Here is a 24,314-nt window from a genome sequence, read left to right as displayed (position 1 = left end):
AGCAATAACAAAACTTTCCGCAAATAACCTTAAACAGAATATCAACTTTCCGCTTGGACAAGAAAATTTATTTTGACATTAAGGGAATTGCTTACAGTGTGCAGTCGGAAGAAAGTGGGAAACTTTACGCAGCATAAGCAAAAGTTTGGGAGAAATACATGGTCATACCTGCTTTAACATAGTTGTCCGCTTGTTCTTTAAAGCCACGAAGGACCGCCTCACTACCTTAAACACAAGACGAAATAACAATCAGCCCAGCATTCGAGCCAGTCCGCGTTAAAATGCCAGGTAGACTAACCAGAGAACATTACAAACAGTGTGGCCACGTTCGTAACACATGTTACGAGTATGCCACTATGATGACCTTAATCAGCACATACATACCACAGCTCATATTTCAAAGCCAAAAATCGACTCGTTTGCTTTGGATGTAATGCAGTCGGTTTTGTAGAATCGGTTTACAACACAAGAAGGTAATAAAGCAATATTTTTCAAATCAAGACACACTGCTGTCAAAGCAAGTATTAAAAAAGCAATGTGTGTTGTAACTTGTAACTATGTAATAGCTATTAATTGGGGGCAATGTTTGTGGAAAGCGACTTCCAACCTAAATTTACTCATATCTAGGCGTAACTGATGCCCATGTTTGCAGGTAAATTACAATTTAATTCGTTGGTAAGTTAGAAGTAGGCTATACTTTAAATATACACAGGTTAGCGGGTAAGACGAAAAAGTTGTACCTAATGACAAATAAATCAATGCTAAAACGTTAACCCTTAAAAAAGTGCACAATCACACATAAACGGAGCTTACACGAGGAACAACATCACACATAAACCATATTGTGCACAGTTTAAATTAAAACTAACAAAGCTCTATCTTACAACCTAAAAGACGCAAAACAAAGCCGAAAAAAACTTTCGACCAAAACCGAATTTGTCCTTTCAAACGTTTCGCTTAAACGCATCCAGAACAACCTCGAGTGAACAACACCTATAACGTCATTTTTCTTTAAAGCTTCTAAAGGTGAGAATTTCAGGCAATTCCGCCCTCGTTGGTGAAGATTTGAGCATTTACCAAACTACAAACAAAAAGTTTCCACATTTATTCACGTTTTTGTTTTATAAAATAAAATCCAAAAGGTGTGACACTTTCACGAAATGCTGTTCAATGCATATTCCCCACATAGCAATTAACAGACCAAGTAGAACGGTGCCCAGAACTAACTGCATTACTGGATTAATTGACGTTCACGAATCGTGCTCGCACAGACCAAAAGCCAGACCCATACCTGTAATAGGCTCCCTTCTTAGCAATTAACTCATCATGAGTGCCAACCTCAATCACGGTGCCGGAATCTATCACAGCGATTTGGTCGGCATTCTTTACAGTGGACAGACGATGGGCGATCACGATACTGGTCCGGCCTGACCGGGCAGAGTCAAGCGCTTCTTGGACAATCTAAAATAATTTCCAAATGTTAAGTAAGTGGGAGTACTGTCTAGTTGTTGCTCTTGCAAGAGCAGTATTTATATTCTTTGAGGAAGGTTGAACTTTGACCACTTAGTTAGATTGCTTCGATTAAACCTTTTCATTTTCCGTGTCAAGAGCGGATGTTGCTTCATCAAGGAGAAGAATCTTCGGATTTCGAAGAAGAGCACGTGCGATGGCGATTCTCTGCTTCTGTCCTCCAGATAATTGACTTCCTTTTGATCCGGCGTTGGTGTTGTAACCCTTGAAGATAATAACTTAGATAAAAACCCGTGTTTGAAATTATCGCAAGATTTAAAATAACCATGAAAACGTCATCACTTAAACTACATGACATCACTGATCGAGTAAAGAACGCAGGTAGTGGTTAGCTTCAAGGATGGTTAAATGACTTTCATTTGTTTACAATCCTTCTCCAAATTAATCCCACTACAGATAAGGGATTGTAGCGCAAAATCTATGGGATTCATCAACAATTCCGACATTTTTGGGTAGTTTTGAGAGTTTAAGATGGAATTAAGATTTATTAGTATTTCAATTGTAGCTATAGGTTTCTTATTGCGAAATTTGATTCATTCTGTCGATTGAATGGAGGTTCAAAATGATTATAATAATAGCATTCAATCGCCTGAAATAACTTCACTGGGTAACAATCGCATGTAAAATATGATCTTTAGAAGCCAAATCTCATTGTTACTCACCTCAGGGAGGTCTGAGATAAATTGATCGATGTTAGCTTGTGAGGCGACCTCTTCAATTTCTTTATCGCTTGCAACTCGCGTGCAGTCGCCATACCTATGGCAGTGATAAGAGAAATTTAAAAAAACAACGTGTTTGCATTTAAAGAGAGGGACAAAAGATAAGCTTAAAACAAGGCGACGTTAAACCAAAAACGAGTTGTCAGTAAGTATACCGGACAGGGAATTCATCTATAATATTAAGTAGTTAAGCAAATACAATGTAAAATCCATACACCTGATGCTAGATGTTTGTAATAAATATAAACAGACCGTCTTGACAGACAAGAAATAACCTATCCATATATAGTTTATGCGTACTTAAGTGCGTAAAACTTTGCATTAGTTAGATCTAACCTAACTTACAGTTTGCTATATAATTATATCCTAAGTTAGATGATAAACTACAGCTTACAGCGCAATCTTAGCTGTTTGCGCTTGCCTACAGCCTGGTACCGGTATTGGCCGCAAAGACGCGAATGCTTCACTGGTAGCCTACATGCACTGCCACAAGGGACATTTCTATGTTGAAAATAAACAAGCAATTGTTGCCTAAACCTGCGAGTTAATATTCCAGCCTAAACGCGTTAGCCAACCTACCACTCGCCACTATACCGATACCAAGCGACAGTTAGCAAACCAATTGATTTCATATTGTGGCATCATCATTGCTGCTAACTCCGTCATAAAGAGCGGAAAATTTACAACATAAGCTATTGTTGGTGACAAATGTTTAAAAACATACTGACAAACAAACATACTTGTCTTTAATTTGAAGTTAACTTGTCTTAGCAACTTGCCCCTCACCTCAAATTTCATCATTTATGAGGTCAACTTACAAAATGTTCTCTTTTATGCTTTGATCAAAGAGGACCGGCTCTTGGGAGACCAAGCCCATCTGCTGACGTAACCATGCTACGTTGAGCTGCTTTATGTCGATTCCATCTAAGAGCTGAACATAAACAGGAAAGTAATGACTAGAAGCAACTTCTATTGAATAGCTTAATTAATAGTTGTTTAACGAAAAGTCACTTTTGGTAGATGTAAAACACGGTCGGTATTCAAACTGAATTGGATTCTTATAACGCAATTTTTTTGTTTTTAACAGACGATCTGATAGTACACAAATTGATAAGTTTTTTAACATAATGAAACTGACAACCAAAACAACCAACATTTATTCGTAAATATTCTACGAAAAAGTAAAACCAAAAGTACATGCAGCAAATACTTACCAATGAGCCTTCGATAGGATCGTAAAACCGCTCCATTAAGTACGTTGTAGTACTTTTCCCACAACCAGACTGCCCAACTAGTGCCAAAGTCTGGCCAGGTTGGACGGAAACGCTGAGATCTTTCAGCACCGGGACACTTGGTCGGGTCGAATAATGAAAAGAAACTGATTTGACTGTGAGCTGACCTTTGCAGTGGGCCTAAATACAGATCATGTAAAACGGTGGAAAACTTTCTGTATTGCTTCAGGCCTGAGCGCAGAAATTATTGTTAATGATAGCAGTGTTATAAGCAAGATAACTTATACACTATCACCATAACTATTTACATAATCCATTAAAATTAGCATATTTCTTAAACTTCATTTTACATAGGAATCTAATTACCGGTGTTTTGCCTTCAGTGCTGTCGGCATCAATGGCTGGAACACGGTCGAACAGCGCCATCATGCGGGTTGCTGCGATCTTTGCTTCGGCAAAATCCGGAGCAAATGCGCTGTTTTGACCGACAGCCATTGTACCGAAAATAATTGCGACTAAAACCCTGGAAGAAAATTGCTATTTACATTATTTTCGTACGATATTTCAGTAATACTAAACCAAAACTACCATATTACTTTGTAAATTGAATATACATGTATTTTAATTATTGTGAACAGATTAGACATCTGAATTTGATGTGGGTGCAGCGTGCAGATTTAAAACTTGCAACAATTCTTACAGAAAGGCTTTGTCGAATTCCATTTCTCCGCTTTCGATTGTGATCCCAGCAACCGCAAAAGCTGCGGCAAATGCAAAGAAGACAATGCACTGCGAGTACCCAAAAGCTAATCCTATAACTGTGCTCTTCCACAGGGCTTTTCTGTAAGAAGCATAGCCATGAACTCAACAATATTCTTAAAATAATCTAGTTATTTTCGTAACCTTATGAGAAATGTGGAGTGATTAATGTTTTATCTAAGCTAGTTGACTCAAAGGTGTTCTTGTAGGACGCATCAACTCGTACTTGCACTATATCATTGCACTTATATAAAACTTGGACTACAAATTGGTATCCATTGAGGGTCTAACTGTAAAAACTTCAAGCACATTAACGTATTGACGACAGAATGGAAGCGTCCACCACGAGAATTAACCAGTAAACGCGCCGAAAGCTTACTTAGCTGGCCCAGCTATCTTCTGAAGATAAAGTTCATAAATGTGTTTTTCTTTTGTGAGTGAAGCTACTGTTCGGATGTTTGTGATTGCTTCAGTTGCAATAGAACCTGAAATATTGAGCAGAAGTTCCTGCAAATAATAGTTCAGCTAAACAGTTTATCACCTCACACCGAGTGTCTCATACCGGCTTGGGCGAAATTGACCGTTTCGTCGTTTTCAAATCCGCTAAAAACTGTCATTTCAATTATAGATCCTAAGGCGATAAGTGGAACAAAACCGATAATAACCAAAGTCATCTTCCAACCAAACGCAAATGAGATACCCAGAGCCAATCCTGTAACAAAGTAAAGCTTGTTAGTGAAAAAATTTCTTTGATCTAAGCTTAAATAAACATTTGATGTAAAACAGACATTACTTTGCAAATGTTTTTAAGATAACATATATTAACTAACTTGTTACGATCATTGTATATATCATCACTTTTAACATGACTTTTTGCAAATCATTGCTTGCGATTTATACCATAGTAGCTTATGTTAGCTCACCAAGTGTTGCCAAGTTCTTAAGTACCAGCCCCATTGTAATTCCCGTACAGCCTTGAACACGGTTGGCGTCTTCAGCTAGACGGCTGCAAAGAGCTCCACTGCTGTGCGTTTTTTCGTCAAAGTACGAAATATCTTGACGTAATATAGATGAGAATGCGCTCTTTCTTAATCGATAGGTCAATTTCATACCGGACTTGCCGAAGCAAATACCCTTGATTAGAATAACAGCTTAAATCATTAAGACGCAAGGAAGTATGAATTTGAATGACGCAGTAAACAGATACAATTATCTGACTCTTTTTAACGCTTACAACGTCAGCAAAATAGTCATTGACACCAATAAATACTGTACACCAGTACATGCCCACCTCGGCAGTAAATCCCACAAAACAAATGAAGCCGAGTGCAGCATAAAGAAGTCCCAGAACTGTTGCCCTGGCGTATTGTTCTTCTGGGTCAGCCAGGGCAAAAGTTTTGAAAATTTCAGCATATATAATTGCGTTCAATGGATCACAACTTCCGGAAAGTAAGGCAAAGATACATCCAACTAGACAAAAAATAGAAAAATCTTCACATTTAATCTTTTCTAGGTTATATCATATTCTGACCGATTAAAGTGTAGGGGTGTTGATATTATCGTTTAACAATGCACCATACACATACATAATATTCACAATGGTTTATAACTTTGATTTGCTTGTAAAGAGGGCTCTTTAATTAATTTTCTATTTATTATTGCCGCCATGGATTTTGTAGGTTTAAAACGATACTTACAAACTAAGTAAAGCCATTCTGGAGAATTCATCTTCAAAATCCTCATGAAATCAAATTTTGGCAAATCCTCTTCTTCTTCCTCTTTTTCATCTTTCTTCTTTTTATCCTTTTTGGCTTTCTTTTTATTATTTTCTATTTTCGGATCAATGACGACCATTTCCTGATCATTTTGATCAAGAAGCGGAGTTTCCTTATCAATCACTTCATCTTCTCCGACCAGAAAATCAGTTTCTGCAAAATTGTTTTCAAATTGTCGTTTTATCATCATCCATCCGTATATCCAAATCCAACTCACCTGTTAGGTCAGAATAATCTTCAACGATGCTATCCTCAACATCCTTATTATCGTTCGTTTCTTTACCATGCTCCCTGGATGCTTGCATGTTGACGAGATTGCGATAGACTCCGTTTGGATTCTGAAGGAGCTGATCGTGGCTTCCTTGTTCAATTACTTTCCCATCCACAATCGCAATTATCTTATCGGCGTTACGGATTGTTGAAAGTCGGTGAGCAACAACCACCGTGGTGCGCCCTGAAATAAAAAAGGATTTTAGGATGTGTCTGTTGTTTCAACTCTCTCTTTCTCAGTCACTTGCTCTCCGTTTGCCTTTCTTTCATCGTTCTCTCTCTTTTTTTTGGGCATGATTATGACTCTTTCTGTCATGCATGCTTTTGTGTGAATTGTTTCATCTGCCAAATTTCTCATAAAAAGTCATTAAAATAGTTTTGCCCTGGCCCCTTCACTTTATTATTGCCGAAATGTGACACGCTTAAAACTTTGTGGTTTCGATCTCTTACCAGCCGAGGCTTTATCCAAAGCGTCTTGAACTTTTGACTCGCTATATGAATCCAGAGATGATGTTGCCTCGTCAAGGAGTAGAATCTTCGGATTTCGGACAATGGCCCGAGCAATGGCGATCCTCTGCTTTTGTCCACCACTGACCTGTCCTCCTCTGTTACCCACCAGTGTGTCAAACTTCTGCAAAACAAACAATTACGTTTGATATTGTTTTATGGAAGAGCGCAATAACTTTGGGACGAAAATAATACACTTTGAGACGGATTTCGGTTCATTACGGTTGATAGAAACTATACCGACATTTTCAGCCGTACAAATTGGATAATGTTGTAAAAATTGATTAGCCATGCACGAATTAAAAAACTGTTAGTTACGATCTGCTCTTTCGATCAGATAAGTTCTACCTACCTGCGGCAACTTCATAATGAAGTCATACACGTTGGCTTCCTTTGCCGCTTGATGAATTTCGTCATCAGTGACATCATCGCGCCCCCATCGAATATTTTCGGCGATCGTTGTAGCAAAAAGAACTGGTTCTTGTGCGACAACTCCGATAAGGTCGCGTAAAAGTTTTACGTTCAGTGTTTTCACGTCTTTTCCACCGATCGTAATCGACCCGCTCTGATTGTAATCATCAAGATACACTGTATTCTCATTTATTGCGGCAAATTATCAAGGTTTTACAAAGCCTAACCAATAATAATGCGGTACTTTTACATGAAATAAATCACCCTAACTAGGTGGAACGAATATTTTTATACTATTAAATCACCTTGACGTCGTAAAACCGTTGAATTAGTTGAATTATTGTGCTCTTTCCGCAGCCGCTTTGACCAACCAAGGCAATCCGTTTGCCGTGTTCCACTACGAAGTTTATGTCGTTTAAAACCTGAAAACATTTGATTGTGATAAAGAATGAATATTATCAAATATAAACGGAAATAGGCCGTAAAAACAACGGAACCTACGTCAACACTTTCACGCGACGGATAGCTGAATTCAACGTTGGAAAAAACGATTTCTCCATGATCGAAAACCGGTTTCTCTCCATCGTCTGAAAAAATGTCAATTTCTGGAATTCTGTCTATGACTTGATAAATTTTGGCCGCCGCTGCCTGAGCTTCCGGAAGGTTCTCCGTGTAAGTCATGCCCTATTGAAAGTACACCTCTAAGAATATAGGGCACGTTGTTGCAGTGATAGGTTATTCCATAAACTATGAACAACTGCTTCAACGCATAATAATGTACAATGCAGCCGAATAGAAAAAAGAAATGCCGTTTCAACTTGAAAAAAATAATCCCGGGAGAAAAATGTGGCTTACCGCAGAAATGCTATAAGCGGCGATTAACACCAAGAAAAAGACCAAGATCATCTCCCCACTGTCGAGCTCCCCTTCGATAACCAACTTTGCTCCATACCAGAGGCACATCCCGTACATCCCGTATTGGGTGAGATAGTTAAGACCCAAGCTACCGCCTTGGGCTACGATACGTTGTACGCCAACGTCAGTTGCGTCTTTAAGGTTGGCTGCATATCTGCATATTTGAAAAGCAAGTTCTTAGCATTTTTGTTCTTAGCAATAAGCATTTTTGCTTATTTCTGTTTTGCTTTTTTATTTATTTATCTGTTTTTATTTGTTGATTTATTTTTAGCCTACAGCCAATTAGTTCAAAACAAACTTGCAGGGAAAACGAGTCACACATGGAACGAATAAAATAGCTATGCAAGGGTCTCCAAACATTTTCGACAGCAGACCACATATTATATTACTCATCTCAAGCCACATTACAAATCACTTAAATAAAGTAATACATTATACAAGTGATTCTTTCGTTTGTAACTATAGATAAAACACATGAGTATGACGGTTTCTCGGTCGATTTACGCATATAATATCTGTGGCGGCTCTGTCTAAAATGCACATTGGACAATGTCGGAAACTTTACGTTAACTTTTATTTGTTTTGGTTGATATTGTACATCAACCGGTGTAGAAAGGATAACTTTTAGCGGCATAAGTTTTAAAACAGTGCACATTAAAATGCAAAACAACGCGATTGCAGCAATCAGAGCTACGTACCGTAAATGCTCTTGCTCTAATTCAAACAAATATGTTCTTATTTGCTACTGAAACATGAGTTGCAATCTTGTGATATGAAAGAAAGTTGAAAGTTCTATACACAAATTCTACATAAAGATAATAATAGTCGGTATTTCGTCCACTCATAGTTGGATGTATATGCATTGTACATTGTGCAATACTCAGTCCTCCGACGGGCAACTTACAGTCGGCGTTAAATTTTCTTGGGATACTGTGTTTGCCGTAATCAGCGAACGACTTGGCCAAACAAAGAACAAATGGTCAACCACTGTGGTTAGCTTTGTTTCTTTTCTGCTTTAAGGTTGATTCCGTTAAATGACATGGCTTCGACAGTCATCAGGTTTTCCCCGTTTAGCACACACGCACAAATTTGGCACATGATCAACCTGAAGCCTTTTCCACAGAAACGTGCCCGAACCTTCCTGTCCGAGGAAGGACATAACCTCTATCGTAAACATAAACCTTAACAATGGCTAAAAAGGTAGTAAGACAATCGCACGACCATTACAGGCTTCAGTCAAGAGAAAGCCTTCATTTTTCTACCATAAAGGCTACTCTTAAATAAATTGTATGAACCGGTGGTGGCGAACAGAATGAACTGATGTCCCCTGAGTTAAAATTCATACACTATGAATATCTTTGCAAGTGTTTTATCAACTGGTACTTTCATTGATTTTAGTTTTAGACAAATTCTCAACGTAAATTATTTAACCTTGATTATAATTTTAAATTAAATTATTAATTATAAATTATTTAACCTTGAAATAAAAACCATATAGTGTTTTATGGATCGTAAAACTTTTGCAAATATTTCGTAAATAGTAAAACCCTGTAACTGTAAACACCTATCGTTTAATATAACACGTACTTCTCAATTTCCTTGTGTTGGCAGCCAAACGCAACTACAGTTCGTATGGAAGAGATTGCTTCCTCAGCAATCGCACCTGCTTTGGCGTAAGCATCCAATTCCTTCTTATTATAAATATCTTTCACCTGTGCAATATGTACCGCGTAAAGAAAGCGGTTTGTGGATATGGTCTGAGCATCAGGCCTTTAGTGCAATACAACATACAACCATCGCTCAGGATCCCATAAATGCAACTTAATAGCATTTGGTAAAGAAGTATAACCGGTGTCAGGGATGAAACGATTAGCTATTATAGAATATAGATAGTGTGCTGTGTACGGATACAGATGGTTATGGCTTTTAAATACAGTATTAACATCAGCCGTAAAGCTATTTTTACAGGCTTTCGGTTCTTCAGTATGTTTTAAGTATGTTTTCTGTTTATTCTTTTACATACAAAAAAATATTTATGATGTATTATACATACAAAATCTTCAATAAACAAATTTTTACAAGGTTTGAACTGTGGAGGTTTCATTTTCGTTTCGACATACTTAATTTACCTTAAAAAGAAACACCATTGGGCCGAGAACCAGTGGTGTGAAGGCCATCGAAACCAAGCTCAATTTCCATGAAAGTGTGAGAGCGAACAGAATGCTTATTACACCACATACAATGCCATGGATAAACATAGAAACTTTGTCTCCGACCCCTTTCGCTATCTTTTTAATATCGCTGTAAAACATTTGGCAATGTGGTAAAGCAATATTTCGCATAATTTGGCGGAAAGTATGCTTCAATAACACTGGTCAACAAATTTTTTTTTATTTTTTGTTGCATGAGATTTTTTAACTGATTCTACACAATCTTGGGATGCTGATTTCAAATCTGCAATCAGTTTCTTTATGCATGCTCTAGTTTTTATGCAATCGAAAATTTAAATTTTTTCGTTTCTGGCTCATATTTAGTGTGCGCTGTCTGTATGGTACAGTACCAGTGTTTCAGATAGAAGCTTTCAGCTCTTTTAAGTTGTAGCCTACTGCTGTTTAAGGGCGTTTTAAGAAGCTAAGCAGTTTGATTATAGTGAGGTATTGCGGATAGATGCTGTAGGATAGGTTATAAGCTCTATTTTACACGCGTAAATGCAAAAATAAACATGATTCATTTTGTTATATCAGTGGTGTGTACACGCTTTTTTCGTCAAAGATGAAATATAACATCGTTCGTGAAGCCTGCCTACAGAGCTTACTTTGGCATCCATCTTGGCGATCAAGATAAGAAATGGTCTCCACATATTGTGTGCCATAACTGCGAACAAATGCTCAGAGACTGAACAAAAGGAAAGCGGAAGAGTATGCCTTTTTGCATTCCAATGGTGTGGCATGAACCCCAAGATCACACGACTGACTGCTACTTTTGCATGGTAAATATGAAAGGTGTTGGCAGGAAGAGCCGACTGATGCTTTCTTATCCAAGTATACCATCAGCTATACGACCTGTTCCGCACTCTGATAGATTCCCTCCTCCAGACTTTAGTGGTTTTACATTTTCTGAAGATGAGGAAACTGAATCTGAAAGGGAAGAGGTTATGGAAATTGAGTATAAAAGAACAGATACAGAATCTGAACACTATTTTGGTGAAACCAGAGTAGCTGTTCAGCAGTTTAATCAATCAGAACTGAATGACTTAGTACGTGATTTAGATTTGTCCAAGCAAGAAGCTCAGCTCTTAGCCTCCAGCCTCAAGGAAAAACAGGTTCTAGATTAATCTGTAAAGGTTTCCTTTTTTCGAAAAAGAGAAGAACCCTTTCTTCCCTATTTTTCAGAGGAAAATATGCTGGTATATTGCAACGATATACCTGGTCTTCTCGAACAACTGGGTATCTCCTTGTATGATCCAGAACAATGGCGATTGTTTTTGGACAGTTCCAAGCGCAGCCTCAAGTGTGTCCTTTTACACAATGGAAATGTTTATGAAGCTGTTCCAGTTGGTCACTCCACTGTCTTAAAGGAACGGCATGATGACATTAGAATTGTTATGGATTTGCTCAGATATCATGAGCACAACTAGATCATTTGTGTTAACCTCAAAATGGTTAGTTTTCTGCTAGGTTAGCAAAAACGATACACTAAATTTCTATGTTATCTATGCATGTGGGACAGCAGAGGACGTGAAAAACATTGGACACAGAAGGAGCGGCCTTACGTGAAACATTTCAAGTTGGCATGCCTAATGTAACACACAACCCAATCGTAAGCAGAGACAAAATTGTTTTTCCGCTCCTGCACATCAAACTAGGTCTCACAAGACAGTTTGTTAAAGCTCTAAATCCTGACAACGAGTCCTTTCATCATCTTCTTTACACTTTCCCTGCTTTGCAATATGATAAAATTAAAGCAGCAAACTCAAAAAGCGTACAAACGCAGAAGTTATTGGATTGTCATCATTCTTTTCAATGTCATTTTGCAAAAAAAAATCGCTTATTACATGTATTTTACCAGCAAAAATGTTATTTGTTACATTTTTTCAAACATTTGGTGCCTAATTGTCTGTAAATAGAAATGCTAGTGGTAACACAATAATTTCTGGGAACCTATTTTTGTTTTGAGGTTGGTTATTCGACTATAAGCAAGAACGTCATTTGACAAATCATGTAATTTTCAGAAAATTTAAATTTAGTAAATAAAAAATAAAAAATCTCAATTTGCAAAAAATCTAGACCTTGCAGAAAAAAACTAAGGTCAGATTCGGATTCACCGCCCCCAAATTAGGTAAGAACAAGTGTTGGTAGAAATGCAACAAAATTTTTGTTGACCAGTGTAATTATTAAAAAGTAGATTTACGATATGCGTAACAAATATGTATATGCGTATAATCAGCATAAAAGATTATAATACGCACAGCGTAAATCTAAGCAATATCCGACCTATATACGGTGAAAAAATAAAGACAATTTCTTACCTGCTCAGACGACTGTTTAGTTCTCCGGCTGAATTGAGATCGTGAAAACCAATATCTTGGCGTAACAGAGAATGGAAATACTTCAACCTAATTTTTTCCGTGATTCTACACGTACAAACAAACTCTATTGCAGTACCTGATAGACTGAATTCAAATGACGTGTCCGGCAAATCGTGCAAAAGATTTATCATACAAAAGAAGTTGAAAAATGCGCCCTTTTAATTCAGAGAAATTTTATAGTACGGCTTACTGTAGTACTATTGCACTATATCAGGGGTGTCCAACCTTTTTGGCCAAAGGGCCACATTATATAGTATCACTATATTATCCGATTGTTTTTACCTGACAGCAGCGAGATTCCAGGCTCCTACTTGAAATGCAAACGTCACGAAAGCGACTGCTCCGACAATGCAAAACCCGTAGACTTGTTCTAAGGTCTCGTCTTGGAATGACTCCAAACGAGACAAAATAGTCTCATTCCATGTCCTGGATAAACACCAATGTTCATGTTCACCAATGTTCTCCAAGAGTATGACAAATTGATATTAATGATGCATTTACGGTTAAGAAAACTACAGGCGTTTCTACTTAAAAAAGATTCTTAATTATATTAATTAAATACTTACGACTCGTTTAAGGTTGTCAGGTTTTTTTCGTAGCACAGCTGGTAATCTTGATTGCAGCTTTGGTAGCGGCCGAAAAATGTAAAGGCTCCGGTTGATTTGCCGAAAAAAAGCATCAAGGCGGGCCACATGAACCCGTTGATTGCGCAACACACAGTCCCGACCACAATCAAAAACCACTCCACTGGCCCCGCATATCGGTACTTTGACGAAAAGAATGCCAATTAGTGCATGGTAAGCATTAAAACCTGATGCTGCTTAAACACATTACGTGGCATTTAAAATGCATGTGCTTCTAATTTATTATTACTATTAGCTACCAACCAAAATTTCAATGGATAGAAAAAGCAAAGATGTAAACGCTGCAAATGAAATATAAATTGGTGGAAATTGAATAGATTGCTGACACTTTCCTTACATGAAGGTCTACGGTTCTCAGCTACTTACCAACTGCGCGTAAGGAACTGACGGCGTTTCTTCCTGCTTTTCTTCTTCGACCAAAGGATTATTTTCCTTCATCAAAGAATCAGTTTTAATATCAGACATTCTGTTTCGACCTACCAAACGTTGTTGGTCTTCCGCTGCAAAAATATGGTACAGATTAACAGACATGAAGATAAAACCTACTTTTGAGGTAAACAGTGCGGCGTTTCGTAAATAGCTTCGGGCAATATCAATGTGCAAAACTCCTAATCTAAAACATCGTGAGATGAAACAGGAAATATTTGATTATTTTAATCATTAAAACTCAACCACAGCCGGACTATACCAAGCATCCAGACATTAAAAGAAATTACGCTCAGTTGTACACGGACAGGATCAGCAGCCGGTTTAGTAATACGGTTTTGATGAGCGCCCGTCTTAGTTTCGTTCATGGATAACCACACGGGTACAAATAAGAGTATCACCAGATGGAATAAGATCAACAGTGTATTTAGTTAAGTATGGAAATACAGTGAGACCTCGTTAATCCGGACCCCGATGAACCGGAATCCCCGCTATCCGACACAAAACTGCCGGGAACGGATTTCTTCCTATGCATTTTACCCCTTTAATCCGGAAACCCCGCTGTCCGACTCCGACACAAAAGTTTTGGAACAAATGTGCTAAATCAATAGCAATAAAATCCGATAAACCGGATTATTAACAGTTAAGCGAAAATGATTCACGATTGTCCTAATACAGTATGTAGTTAGTTGACGAAACAATAGCCGATTATCTACGCATAATAACGTTGCGGTCTGCGTTGTTCATCAACGTTGTTCGTTGTTCATAATAACGTTGTGTTGTTCATCAACAGTAACAAACAACGCTTCCGCGGTCGCAAAAAAATACGTACAATACATCGGTTGAGAGCGGCAGTCTATTGAAGACATACTGCTGCAACTCAATCGTGCTATCAGCTTTTGATATCGCATTGCGCAAAGATTTGAAACAGGTCAAAGAAAGTTCAAGACTGCCGGTCCCGCCGGAATGCTTCGCCATGCAAGAGCGGTTGTCAAACCGATTTGCGGCCGCATGTTCGTCACTTCTGGCTTAGAGCATTCGTCTTTAATACGGTGGTTCTGGGGTTCGACACTGGGTCGGATCATACAAAAAATATAATTTTATTTTAGTTGCTGTCCAGCCAGAAACTCGGTACTTAGAATTGGAGTAAGGTGCATACTGCATTTTTAACACGGTACTGCATTTGCAAGATTGATTGATTTTTTACTTTCCGATAATCCGGATACCCCGCTAAACCGACATTTTTTGACGAAACGAAGTGGTCCGGATTAACGAGGTCTCACTGTAATACGACAATAGCTGCTTGGCTGCCGTTCACGCCGTTTTGAGCTTATTTCGTGGATGATATTATTCTGTTAAGGATATAAAGTTGCGACCTCGTTTTGTTAAAGTTAGAAACAAACCAAGCAAACCTTTACCACCATCTCTAACAGAAGAGTTAACGATATCCGAGCTCAAGACCTCGATGTTTGAAGGAGATTTCTTGTATATTTAACGCAAACGAGTGGAACATTTACCAAATGGCGAGTTACCCCTGAATAGTCAAACAAAGTAATAATCGTGCCATTTGCTGACAGCTTAGACGAGTAATTGCATGAAACATTCACATACAAATGTCTCAGTTTTGAAGACTCGCAAACAAATCAGCGTGGCTCGTATATCTGTTTCATTGTACATTGCACTCTAAACTAGACTGCTAGTTCCTTATGCAAGCACTTTTCCCGTATGGCACAAGAATCTAAGCGCGCATTTTACAAATTTAGCAGTCCGATTTGTACATAGAAAAAACCGCTTTCATGCTCAAACAGTCCGGTGTCCATTGACGTTCCAAAAACTACCGAGCTTTAGGAGTTATCAGCTCTATTCTATTTTTAGAACACGGTTCTATTGTATTTGCGCATTGGGCAATCTTAGTTTATTATCGCATCGTTTACTTTTTGTCATTGAATACAAAAGAACGAAAATTAATATGCTAACCATAATGACATACTGCCGATTAGATTTCCGAAATAAGCAAAAATAGATTAACGAGCAACGTTGTAATTGAACTGTATATAAAAGTATTTATTCAAACTACCTGCCATGTAGTAGCTACGGTATTTACTAAAATAGAAGCTTCTATTTTGCCATAATAACCTTTTTTGACCAGTTCTGTATTCACTAAAATTACTTTGCATGCCGTTAATCTTGCAAATGAGTAGTTACGTAATCGAACTTAGGGTAGCTACGCTCACTTCCTCGGGTCGCGTTTTTCGTTTTCCCGCGTCCAAGTGATACTATGTATAGGCATATGTAGGCCTATAATATAGTTATTTATATATATATACTGTATATACTAAGTATAGCTTAGAGTGACCTTTTAGTACGATTATTTTTAGCAACGCACCTTTTAATCAAGTAAATATAGATACAGTAGTTTTAAAAATAATACAATCTACAATGTGTCAGGCGCTTCCACGACAGATTAAAAGAATGACTGCCTTGCCAAACATATAAATCTAAACCTTTATCCTGGTTGGCTCCAAAAGTTAGTTGGCATTAGCAAATATACTGCCGCTGCACATGCTAGTTCGTTCTATTAATCTGCTAGCTATCACATAAAGCTCGTAAACTGTAAAGCCACCAAAGTAAATTTATTCTACTGAACACCTCCCGTCGGGCTAAACTAAAATTGACCGTCACTACGTATAGGGCTTTTTCCAGTACAATTATATTACTCTTTAATGTTACTAATACCAAATCCTGCAATTATATGATGCAGTAAACGCACACAGTGCAAAAAAGTGTTAGCCACTACGGATATTTGCACAAAGCCTAACGTAGTTCACCGAAATACATAACTGTGTGGTAAGAACATTTAGCATGTTTATTCATAGCATTTGCTTGCGCACTAGAACGCACTGATGCTGTGGTTATATGCAATGTACAGTAACAAACCAACCGTTCCCTAACACAAAACTCATAAGTGCAGTAGGCTATAATGTCCAATTTCTGCCGTACGAAATTACTACTTCAAACTTTACCCAAGGTCTTATGTTTAGTGTCATGTAAACATTCAAGATTCAACCCATGAATAATTTAATGCATGGGGGTAAAACATGTAGTTGTCTTACTTTCCTAGCATATAAGCTAATAGTGCAACTGCAAGCCAGTGTTTACTCTTTCAAGAGTCTAACTATAACATCGGCCTATACGGTTCAATGAATACTCCACCGCAACGACTACTACACAAAAGACGTACTGTAGAATTATTGTGTAACCTGTGTACATTGTTCGCTTCTAGTATACAAGTGTACAAGTAGAACAGGGCAGCGTTAAAGGTACTTTACCAACTTACCTTGACCTCTATTATTTCAAAGACAGAACGCAACGGGATTGCTTTCACCTTGTTTAAGCATTGTCTAGGAAACCGTCACTTACCGTGCATGTATTTTTGCATGCTAGATTATGCAAACCACGGTTAAGTTTTAATTGAAGGTTTTATGACAGCAGTTTTCTCATCTTTTCGTTTTAACTTTTAACATTGTTGTACTGTACTAGCGTTCTGACCACATTGTTATCCTTAATTCATAATTATTGACAATTACAGTAGCGCACTTCTTTCTATTGACGTCAATATAACTGCTAGACAACCTTGCACAGTTATCGCTTTCTCTGTATTTCTAAAGCTTGGTTTGATCGCACTCAAGCGTATCTCGGTCAACTCTGAGTTCTGTCGCTGAGGGCCCAGTCAACCATATTGATTTGATAAAAGAAATAAGAACAACACAACAAAAGAAAACCTAAACCATTGGAATAAAATTCACTATCAGATGGAATAAGACCACGATCGTATATATGTTGTTAAGTATGAAAATAAGAAAAATACGAAAACTTGTTTCTTCATGGAACAGTTATTGCCACGCTTGAGTAAGTCCAACTCGTTTTTGTTTAAGTGTGTGCTGGCAAAGTATTAAAGTGGACACAAAATTAGGTGAAATCAATAAGTATGTCAATTGAATTTGTAAGCGTTTGGAAACTTCAAAAAAGTTCCTACTTCTTTAAAACTCGCTCAAACTAACGCTAATTAATAGGAATATTGAGAGCAAGTAGCAAGGCTTTTGCATGTAGTGTAAACTATGCAGAATTAGAGCTTGATTTGTAGATTGTTAACATAGCCAACTAAATCGGTAGATCACAATAGTTGCATTTCTCTTTGGGGCACAAGACACAGTCGCACCCAAGACAGAGCTCACTCAGCTCTGTTTTGTCTGTTGTAGCCTATGACTGGTGGACTGTGTAAGCTATAAAAAAAGGAGATCCAAAATTTGTATGCATGGGCGTCAGTTTCCAATTTTCCCGAAGAAAATTTAGACTAGAATTATTGTTAAGTGCTAATACTATATAACCGTAGGTCGTCAATGATCACACTAGAACAATAACTGATTAAAGTTGTTTCGGAATGTTAATGCGCTCCGTTTGCCCCTTAGCGGACGCCTATGCTTAAATAACCTTCATAAGTCATAGCAATATATTTTCTGTGTTATAAGGTGTTATATAACTTCAAAAAATTACAACATATTTGAGACTGTGTAATAAAGAATGACAAGAAAACATATTAAGCAATATCAAAAACGACATACAGTCAAAGTGGTTGTTATCACAAACGCAAAGCAATGCCACATGTCATTTTTTATTCCTTGCGGAATCCGTTTTCGCGAAAAAACTTTGCCCTAGCCACCACGTCGTTGGAATAGTCGTCGTGGGTCGATCCTCGATCTAAACCTTTCCACGACCGTACATCATCGACACCGAAATTGTAAGCGGCGATTGCGCCTTGCAGCTGTTGATCAGGTGACCAATTTGGGTGCATTGCTTTCACTGCTTTCAAATTGTCCGATATAATTTTCGTACCCTGGTTGAGATGATCAACAGAATAAGGCCCACCTTTAGTCGAATGATGTCTTTTATCAACCTGAAAATTTAGGGCTCTTTGTTACAAAGCTAACAGCAAACTTTATCATTGTTTGAACCAGTAGTGGCGGCTACCTTTAATTACCACCATTAAACTAATCGGAGGCGAATAGACCTATAGGCCTACCTGCATTAGCCCAAAGCCATTTCCATGATCTCCCGTACCTGTCGAACTTAGAGCGACTCCGCCACGACTTTCCCGGCTTATGATACCTACGGAATTGAAATTAAACTTGTAACTTGAGAAAAGAAAAGTCATTAAGTTATATACGGCTTATGATACCAACGGATTCAAAACTTGTAACTTGAACCAAAAAATCAGCATCACATAACCCGAGTGTAGACACTCCAATAAAACATTAAACAGCACCATTTCAAATCGTACCTGCTACTACAGCGGGATCCATATTGTAATTTCTAGCAGCATTAATTATGTTCGACTTGTAGTTGTTTATCCTGGACAGGTCGTTTCTTGCCATCTGACGTGACGCTCTCACACCTTAGATTATACGACACGTTCAAAAGCTGCTAAATCTTGCATTCGTGGAAATTTGCACACCTATAGCTTCTACTAAGTTATAGCTTAGGCCAGGGGCGTCCAACCCGTGGCCCGCGGAAAGGTTCTGAGTGGCCCGCGCGGTATTTGTCGAAATGACTTATATTATTTATCAACAGAATTGCCTACATAATTTATGGCAAACAGTGCCAAACTTCACATTGAAACGTCGACTTGTAGTAAAAACTTTGTTGAATTTACTATATCTTGGTATGTTTATTGTTGTTATAATTGTAAAAGAGGATAATACGTATATCTAAGATTAGAATTTTGGTGTGAGGGTTTTGGTTAGAAATTAGCAGTAAACTCTCAAGTGGCCCGCGCAATCATTCGTAAATCGCATGTGGCCCTTTGGCCAAAAAGGTTGGACACCCCTGGTTTCGGCTATACGTGCTTAGCTTACCAGTGTACGACAAGCCGTCGGATCTCGCTGTGGCTGCACTTGCTCCAGTCGGATTGAGATTTCCAATATCCCCTGATGTTTTTGGCTTCACTCTTGGCACTGAAATCGATGAATGGTGACGACGAGACGATCGTGAGAAAAGGTCCCTGGAGTTTATCAACGATGTTCTACCGCTTCCTGGCAGCGGATGCTTCAAGGTAAATGAAGAAAAACTGTTGCTTGTTGACGACGGATTTCTCAGATTCAGTGATGGGGCCATGCTATCACTTGTTGACAGCGGATTCCTCAAGCTGAATGAAGATGAGCGGCTGCTTGTTGAGAGAGGATTTCTGGATCCGAGAGCAGACAAGCGGCTGTTAAACGTGTTTCTTGATGAATGCGACGGAAAAGATTGACGACGACTATTTCCAGAAACTCGCGTTGACGGCCTGCTAGATGAAGAAGACCGACTACTTCCACTAAAAAACCACCCTGCAAAAAAGCTGACCTTAAGCAAACGCTCAGCACTATAACCAGCCCAGTCATTCGGCAGAGGTATGATATACGAACAACAATTTAATGCAATCATAATAACATTAGATAAGACAGGCTTAAACTTGTTCACCAAAAATAGCAATAAATCGCTTACCTTCTGCCGTCGTCCATATGGATGAACTCACTAAAATGAAGCCAAGCACAACAGCAACGTGAGCATGAGTGTGTCTCATTCTTCTCCTTGATTAAATCCTACGAATCACAAGTTTAAAACTCAATACTATATACAGGTAATTGTTGATGTCGGACTATGATGAAAGTTGGTAAAGCGCTGGTATATATAGTAATGAACTTGATTAATTGGCCAACCAATCGTTCTTGTTGACGCAAAATCGGATAACAATCTGAAAATAAAGGACAGAAAAACCGAAACTGCATAAAGGGGACAAATTTCTGTAAACAGGCGAGTGCCCCTCTGATTGTTTTGAGGTTATGAGTAATGTTGTATTTTTGTAACAAATATGTTTTTGTGTTACTTGTTCTAAGGCGCCTTGATTTCAATTATCTTATCGGTTTTCATGTTAAATGTGTAAATTTATATATGTTAGTTGTTTTGTGTTTTTTTTTCTATCGTTACATGCTTCTGATTTATTTTATTTTTGTGTAATGTTTTGTATTGCACGAACTTAACTCTCCCTGTAGCACATGTTTTAGTGAGTTTAGTTGTTTTGCCTTTAGCTCCATTGTTTACTCATTAATTACAATAGGAATTCCAGATCGTTTTGTTTACGTCAATAATTTTGTTACGCACGTTCGCTTACCCTACATTTTGTGAAACTGATCAGGTCGGTTGTGAGTGTTGGCGAAGTAACAGCTTTATTGGTGTAGTTATATTCCTCTGCGAGATTCTCTGGTCAGACCCTTATAGTTCGCTTGTATTAAATCTGATATGCCGCAGTGACATAATATTTTCTAACTAACGATTTCTGCTTTTATTTAGATAAATATCATGCTCTTTCCGTGTGGTTTTATCTCGACAATATATCAACACTCAGAAACTTTGGTGTGACAGTTTGCCGCATAAAGAGAGGCTAAAAACCTGGCTTAAACACCTGCGTGTTATGTAACATTTCTGATTAATGAGAAAAACTTATAACTTTTCATGGTTTTGCCAGATTTTTGATAAAAGGAGGAAATTTAAGTGCAGTAGTTCATTTTAACGAATTAATAACGGTAGTAAAAGCGAGGCAAAATGGGCAGTGGGCACCTTTCGATAATTAGGCTGCAAAGAAAACTCCATTAACTGTAATTGAAAGTATATATAACGATATCAGCGATGAATCGAAAGAAATAATTAATAATTTTGAATGGTCTCTTTACTTTTTGAAATAAATTATAGTTGTTGCGAGTTTTAAAGATTAATTATTGCATACATCTATACATTGAAAGGAAATAAGCCGATTGTATTCGATGCACAAAAACATTCGTAATAACAATTTTCTCTTTAGTGGAAGTTATTATTTTCTCTTGCTGCGTAAACTTTTGGCAAGTGCATTATGGAACCAAACAAATATGTTTACCGGTTTTGGAGCAGTTTCCTCGCAACCATTCCGTGTCAAATTATTCGATGATTCATCACTATGAACTAGTCTGACAATACAGAAGTATTGCTGAATTATTTCCGTTCGACAGTCGACGATCAGCAACTGAAACCTTTTGAAATTTTTGTTAAATTTGGCAGTTGCTACCAAACAAATATAAATGCTTTGCACTCGACACTTGTAATTGTTCTATTTTTTGACTTTTTGTAACAATATGCACATTTAAATGGAATCAAGGTCTTTCAAAATCTTTCTTATGGAATGGGAACAGTTCTATTCGGTCTGACGAAAGTTATTTAACGAGTTTAACTCAGAGATGACAACCACACCGCACGTGTGTAAATAAATACAGTGATCATTCAAAATGCTGGTTATACACACATGGATTATTTTTTACCATTTAGTTTTATAGTTACGATATAGACTTCACACCAAGTTAAACATCATGAGGGGGTTTCATTTTTCCACATGCAATAATATTTTTACAAATTCCAAGTTTTTAATGCTGTATATAACACTGAAACGATAATATTGAGCAATATTATAATGTCTGTTGACACGGAATTTATAATGAAAATCTATTCTGAGCCACAGGGAACCGAAATCTAACAGACATGTGAAAACCGAAATCATAAGAAACGTAATATAGTATTCAAAGTCATAGGTGTTAGATGATTCATAAACTTCAGTCTATAATAAGATAAACTACTACACCCAGCAACAGATAAAACGTTATCAACGGTACCATGGTATTTATTCGAACTGCTGCCCTTATAGAATGATAGCGCACGGGTCTAATAGACATTTTAAACCATTCCAAAAAATGAGATTCGCGGATAAGTAACAATAACCCGACTAATAATTTTGTGATTTATAGTCTCAAGCATTTTGTTTTCAGATGTTGAGCTATACATACAATTGGTGATGAAATGTTTTGCAATAAGATAGAACTTAAAGCAAGCAATTGTAATTTTTTCCGCACAAGACATGCATTTAACTGGTTTGCAGGCAAGTGTTGTATAGGAAGTATTGCTCGCGATTACTACAATATTTTGCGTTATATTCCGAAAACCGAATTTGCGAGAACCGAATCAGTCTACAAAGAATGAATATTCATGAGAAATTTCGGTGACAAATAACCAGCATTTGCAAGATGCAAGTGTCGGTTACATGTTTTATGTGAATAATTAATGTACGGTATTGGAACGGCTTGCACTAATATAATCAGAATTGATCCTGAAGTACAATCTGAATAAAGTCGTTGCAAGGTCAAAATATTTTCATGAACACCTTTAACGCCAAGATTGATTGTTGGTTAATTTTTAACCTGACAGTGATCAGGGGCGCCAGAAGAGCGGGCAATTGCCGACAATTCGTAAACTGCCTTTTTAGAATTTCACCTTCTCAAAAAAAATTCCCCAGACCGCGATAAGATCTATTGTAAATTAAATTACCTCGTTTTATTGTTGTTTTACGTCACGTTGGGTAAGTCAAGTGTTGACTAATGCATTTAAATATCAACTCTGACAAAAGTGTAGAGTAGGCTACGGTTCGGGTTGTCAACTTTATAATAGTTATCTAGGATCAGCTGCATGTATATTAATTTATTCTTATGCATCTGTGATAACTCATAGCAAACCTGATAAAGCAAGCTTATGCTTGCGAAGGCCTGTGTCGAGTAAAAAGTTAGTTAATTTTAGTCTTAGAGAACAGTATATTTCTGCTATTTTATTGTATTATGCAGGATTAACACGGTTCAACCACCATCAACTTTGAAAAAAAAATCTTTCCTATTCAAGGTTTCAGATTGTGACGTAACAACCACTGTCATTTGTCAGACGTTACAATAAGCTATCAGATATCGTTTGATGGTGTTACATTGCAGTGATCCAGATAAGAAACGTTTTACAAGAAAAGACTTGAAGATAAAAAAGCTGTACTCCAGTAACCAGTTTAGCCACGTTTCGAAAGATTGCGTTCAGTTAGGCTTTTGAGATTTTTCTAAGTTCCTGCAAATTTTCCATTGTGTTTTATTTTGTTTCGTTGTTTTATCTTTCATGTTTCGATTTTTGAAAAAAATTAAAAGGCTTATGCAGTGAGTTGAAAAATTGTGTTAATGTTAATACCATGACGGCGCCTTTTTGGAAAGCTTACTGCTCTTAACTTACAAACCTGGATTCACCTCTGCATGTAGCCTACCCCAGTTGAAACAAGCCGTCATACCTATGGTTGTGCTGTATCAGCTTCAGCTACACATATTATTAATGTTGTTCACGGGTATTTCAGACACTAAAACTCCATAGAAATCTGTTTTGCAAGAAATAAATTTAGAAAATTTACCAATCGCAACCATTGCATTACTAAACTATAAATTATAAAGCCAAACTGCAGCATAAATTTTTTGTGCCGTAATTGTTTGATGTGATGCATAGCTCTGACGTTCAAATGGTGTTAAACAATATCTCGGTTTTCTGCTACTTTCGTGAGGTGAGGTAGAACGTGTGTGTCGTTTTATGAACTTGTTAGGCCTACACATGATTTCGAAGCAATA

At 37.6% G+C, this 24,314-nt stretch overlaps 2 protein-coding genes across 2 annotated transcripts; both read right to left on the bottom strand.

Moving 5' to 3' along the window:
- Positions 1-410: 410 nt before the first annotated feature.
- Positions 411-17,379, bottom strand: LOC143450410 (ATP-dependent translocase ABCB1-like). Its single transcript, XM_076950937.1, has 26 exons — positions 17,114-17,379; positions 13,717-13,850; positions 13,273-13,472; positions 12,989-13,132; positions 12,647-12,751; positions 10,248-10,419; positions 9,706-9,830; positions 8,059-8,272; positions 7,705-7,887; positions 7,509-7,625; positions 7,145-7,357; positions 6,736-6,916; positions 6,233-6,469; positions 5,938-6,168; positions 5,532-5,710; positions 5,164-5,374; positions 4,803-4,952; positions 4,620-4,725; positions 4,182-4,322; positions 3,848-4,004; positions 3,464-3,661; positions 3,068-3,180; positions 2,193-2,286; positions 1,588-1,734; positions 1,292-1,461; positions 411-1,081 (listed from the first exon to the last, which is right to left on the bottom strand). Exons 2-26 carry the CDS (start codon positions 13,813-13,815, stop codon positions 1,036-1,038), a joined length of 3,933 nt encoding a protein of 1,310 aa, XP_076807052.1. The 5' UTR covers positions 13,816-13,850; positions 17,114-17,379; the 3' UTR covers positions 411-1,035.
- Positions 17,380-18,326: 947 nt separating this feature from the next.
- Positions 18,327-20,485, bottom strand: LOC143450413 (lysozyme g-like). The gene is made up of 5 exons (XM_076950940.1): positions 20,317-20,485; positions 19,689-20,159; positions 19,115-19,228; positions 18,857-18,942; positions 18,327-18,730 (listed from the first exon to the last, which is right to left on the bottom strand). The coding sequence occupies exons 1-5, from the start codon at positions 20,393-20,395 to the stop codon at positions 18,449-18,451; spliced, it is 1,032 nt and encodes a 343-aa protein (XP_076807055.1). The 5' UTR covers positions 20,396-20,485; the 3' UTR covers positions 18,327-18,448.
- Between the last annotated feature and the right edge of the window lie 3,829 nt (positions 20,486-24,314).

The sequence above is a fragment of the Clavelina lepadiformis genome, chromosome 3 (assembly GCF_947623445.1).
Source record: "Clavelina lepadiformis chromosome 3, kaClaLepa1.1, whole genome shotgun sequence".
NCBI lineage: Eukaryota > Metazoa > Chordata > Ascidiacea > Aplousobranchia > Clavelinidae > Clavelina > Clavelina lepadiformis.
This window is presented reverse-complemented; position numbering and strand designations above follow the sequence as displayed.

Excerpts from the sequence above, each read along its gene's own strand:
- LOC143450410 (XM_076950937.1), bottom strand. The coding sequence starts at position 13,815 with ATGTCTGATATTAAAACTGATTCTTTGATGAAGGAAAATAATCCTTTG. Across the intron at positions 3,662-3,847 it reads GCACTGAAGGCAAAACACCG|GCCCACTGCAAAGGTCAGCT; the intron begins GTAATTAGATTC and ends ATCTGTATTTAG. Across the intron at positions 1,735-2,192 it reads TTATCTCAGACCTCCCTGAG|GGTTACAACACCAACGCCGG; the intron begins GTGAGTAACAAT and ends ATTATCTTCAAG.
- LOC143450413 (XM_076950940.1), bottom strand. The coding sequence starts at position 20,395 with ATGAGACACACTCATGCTCACGTTGCTGTTGTGCTTGGCTTCATTTTA. Across the intron at positions 20,160-20,316 it reads CATATGGACGACGGCAGAAG|GGTGGTTTTTTAGTGGAAGT; the intron begins GTAAGCGATTTA and ends GCTTTTTTGCAG. Across the intron at positions 18,731-18,856 it reads ATGGCTTTGGGCTAATGCAG|GTTGATAAAAGACATCATTC; the intron begins GTAGGCCTATAG and ends CTAAATTTTCAG.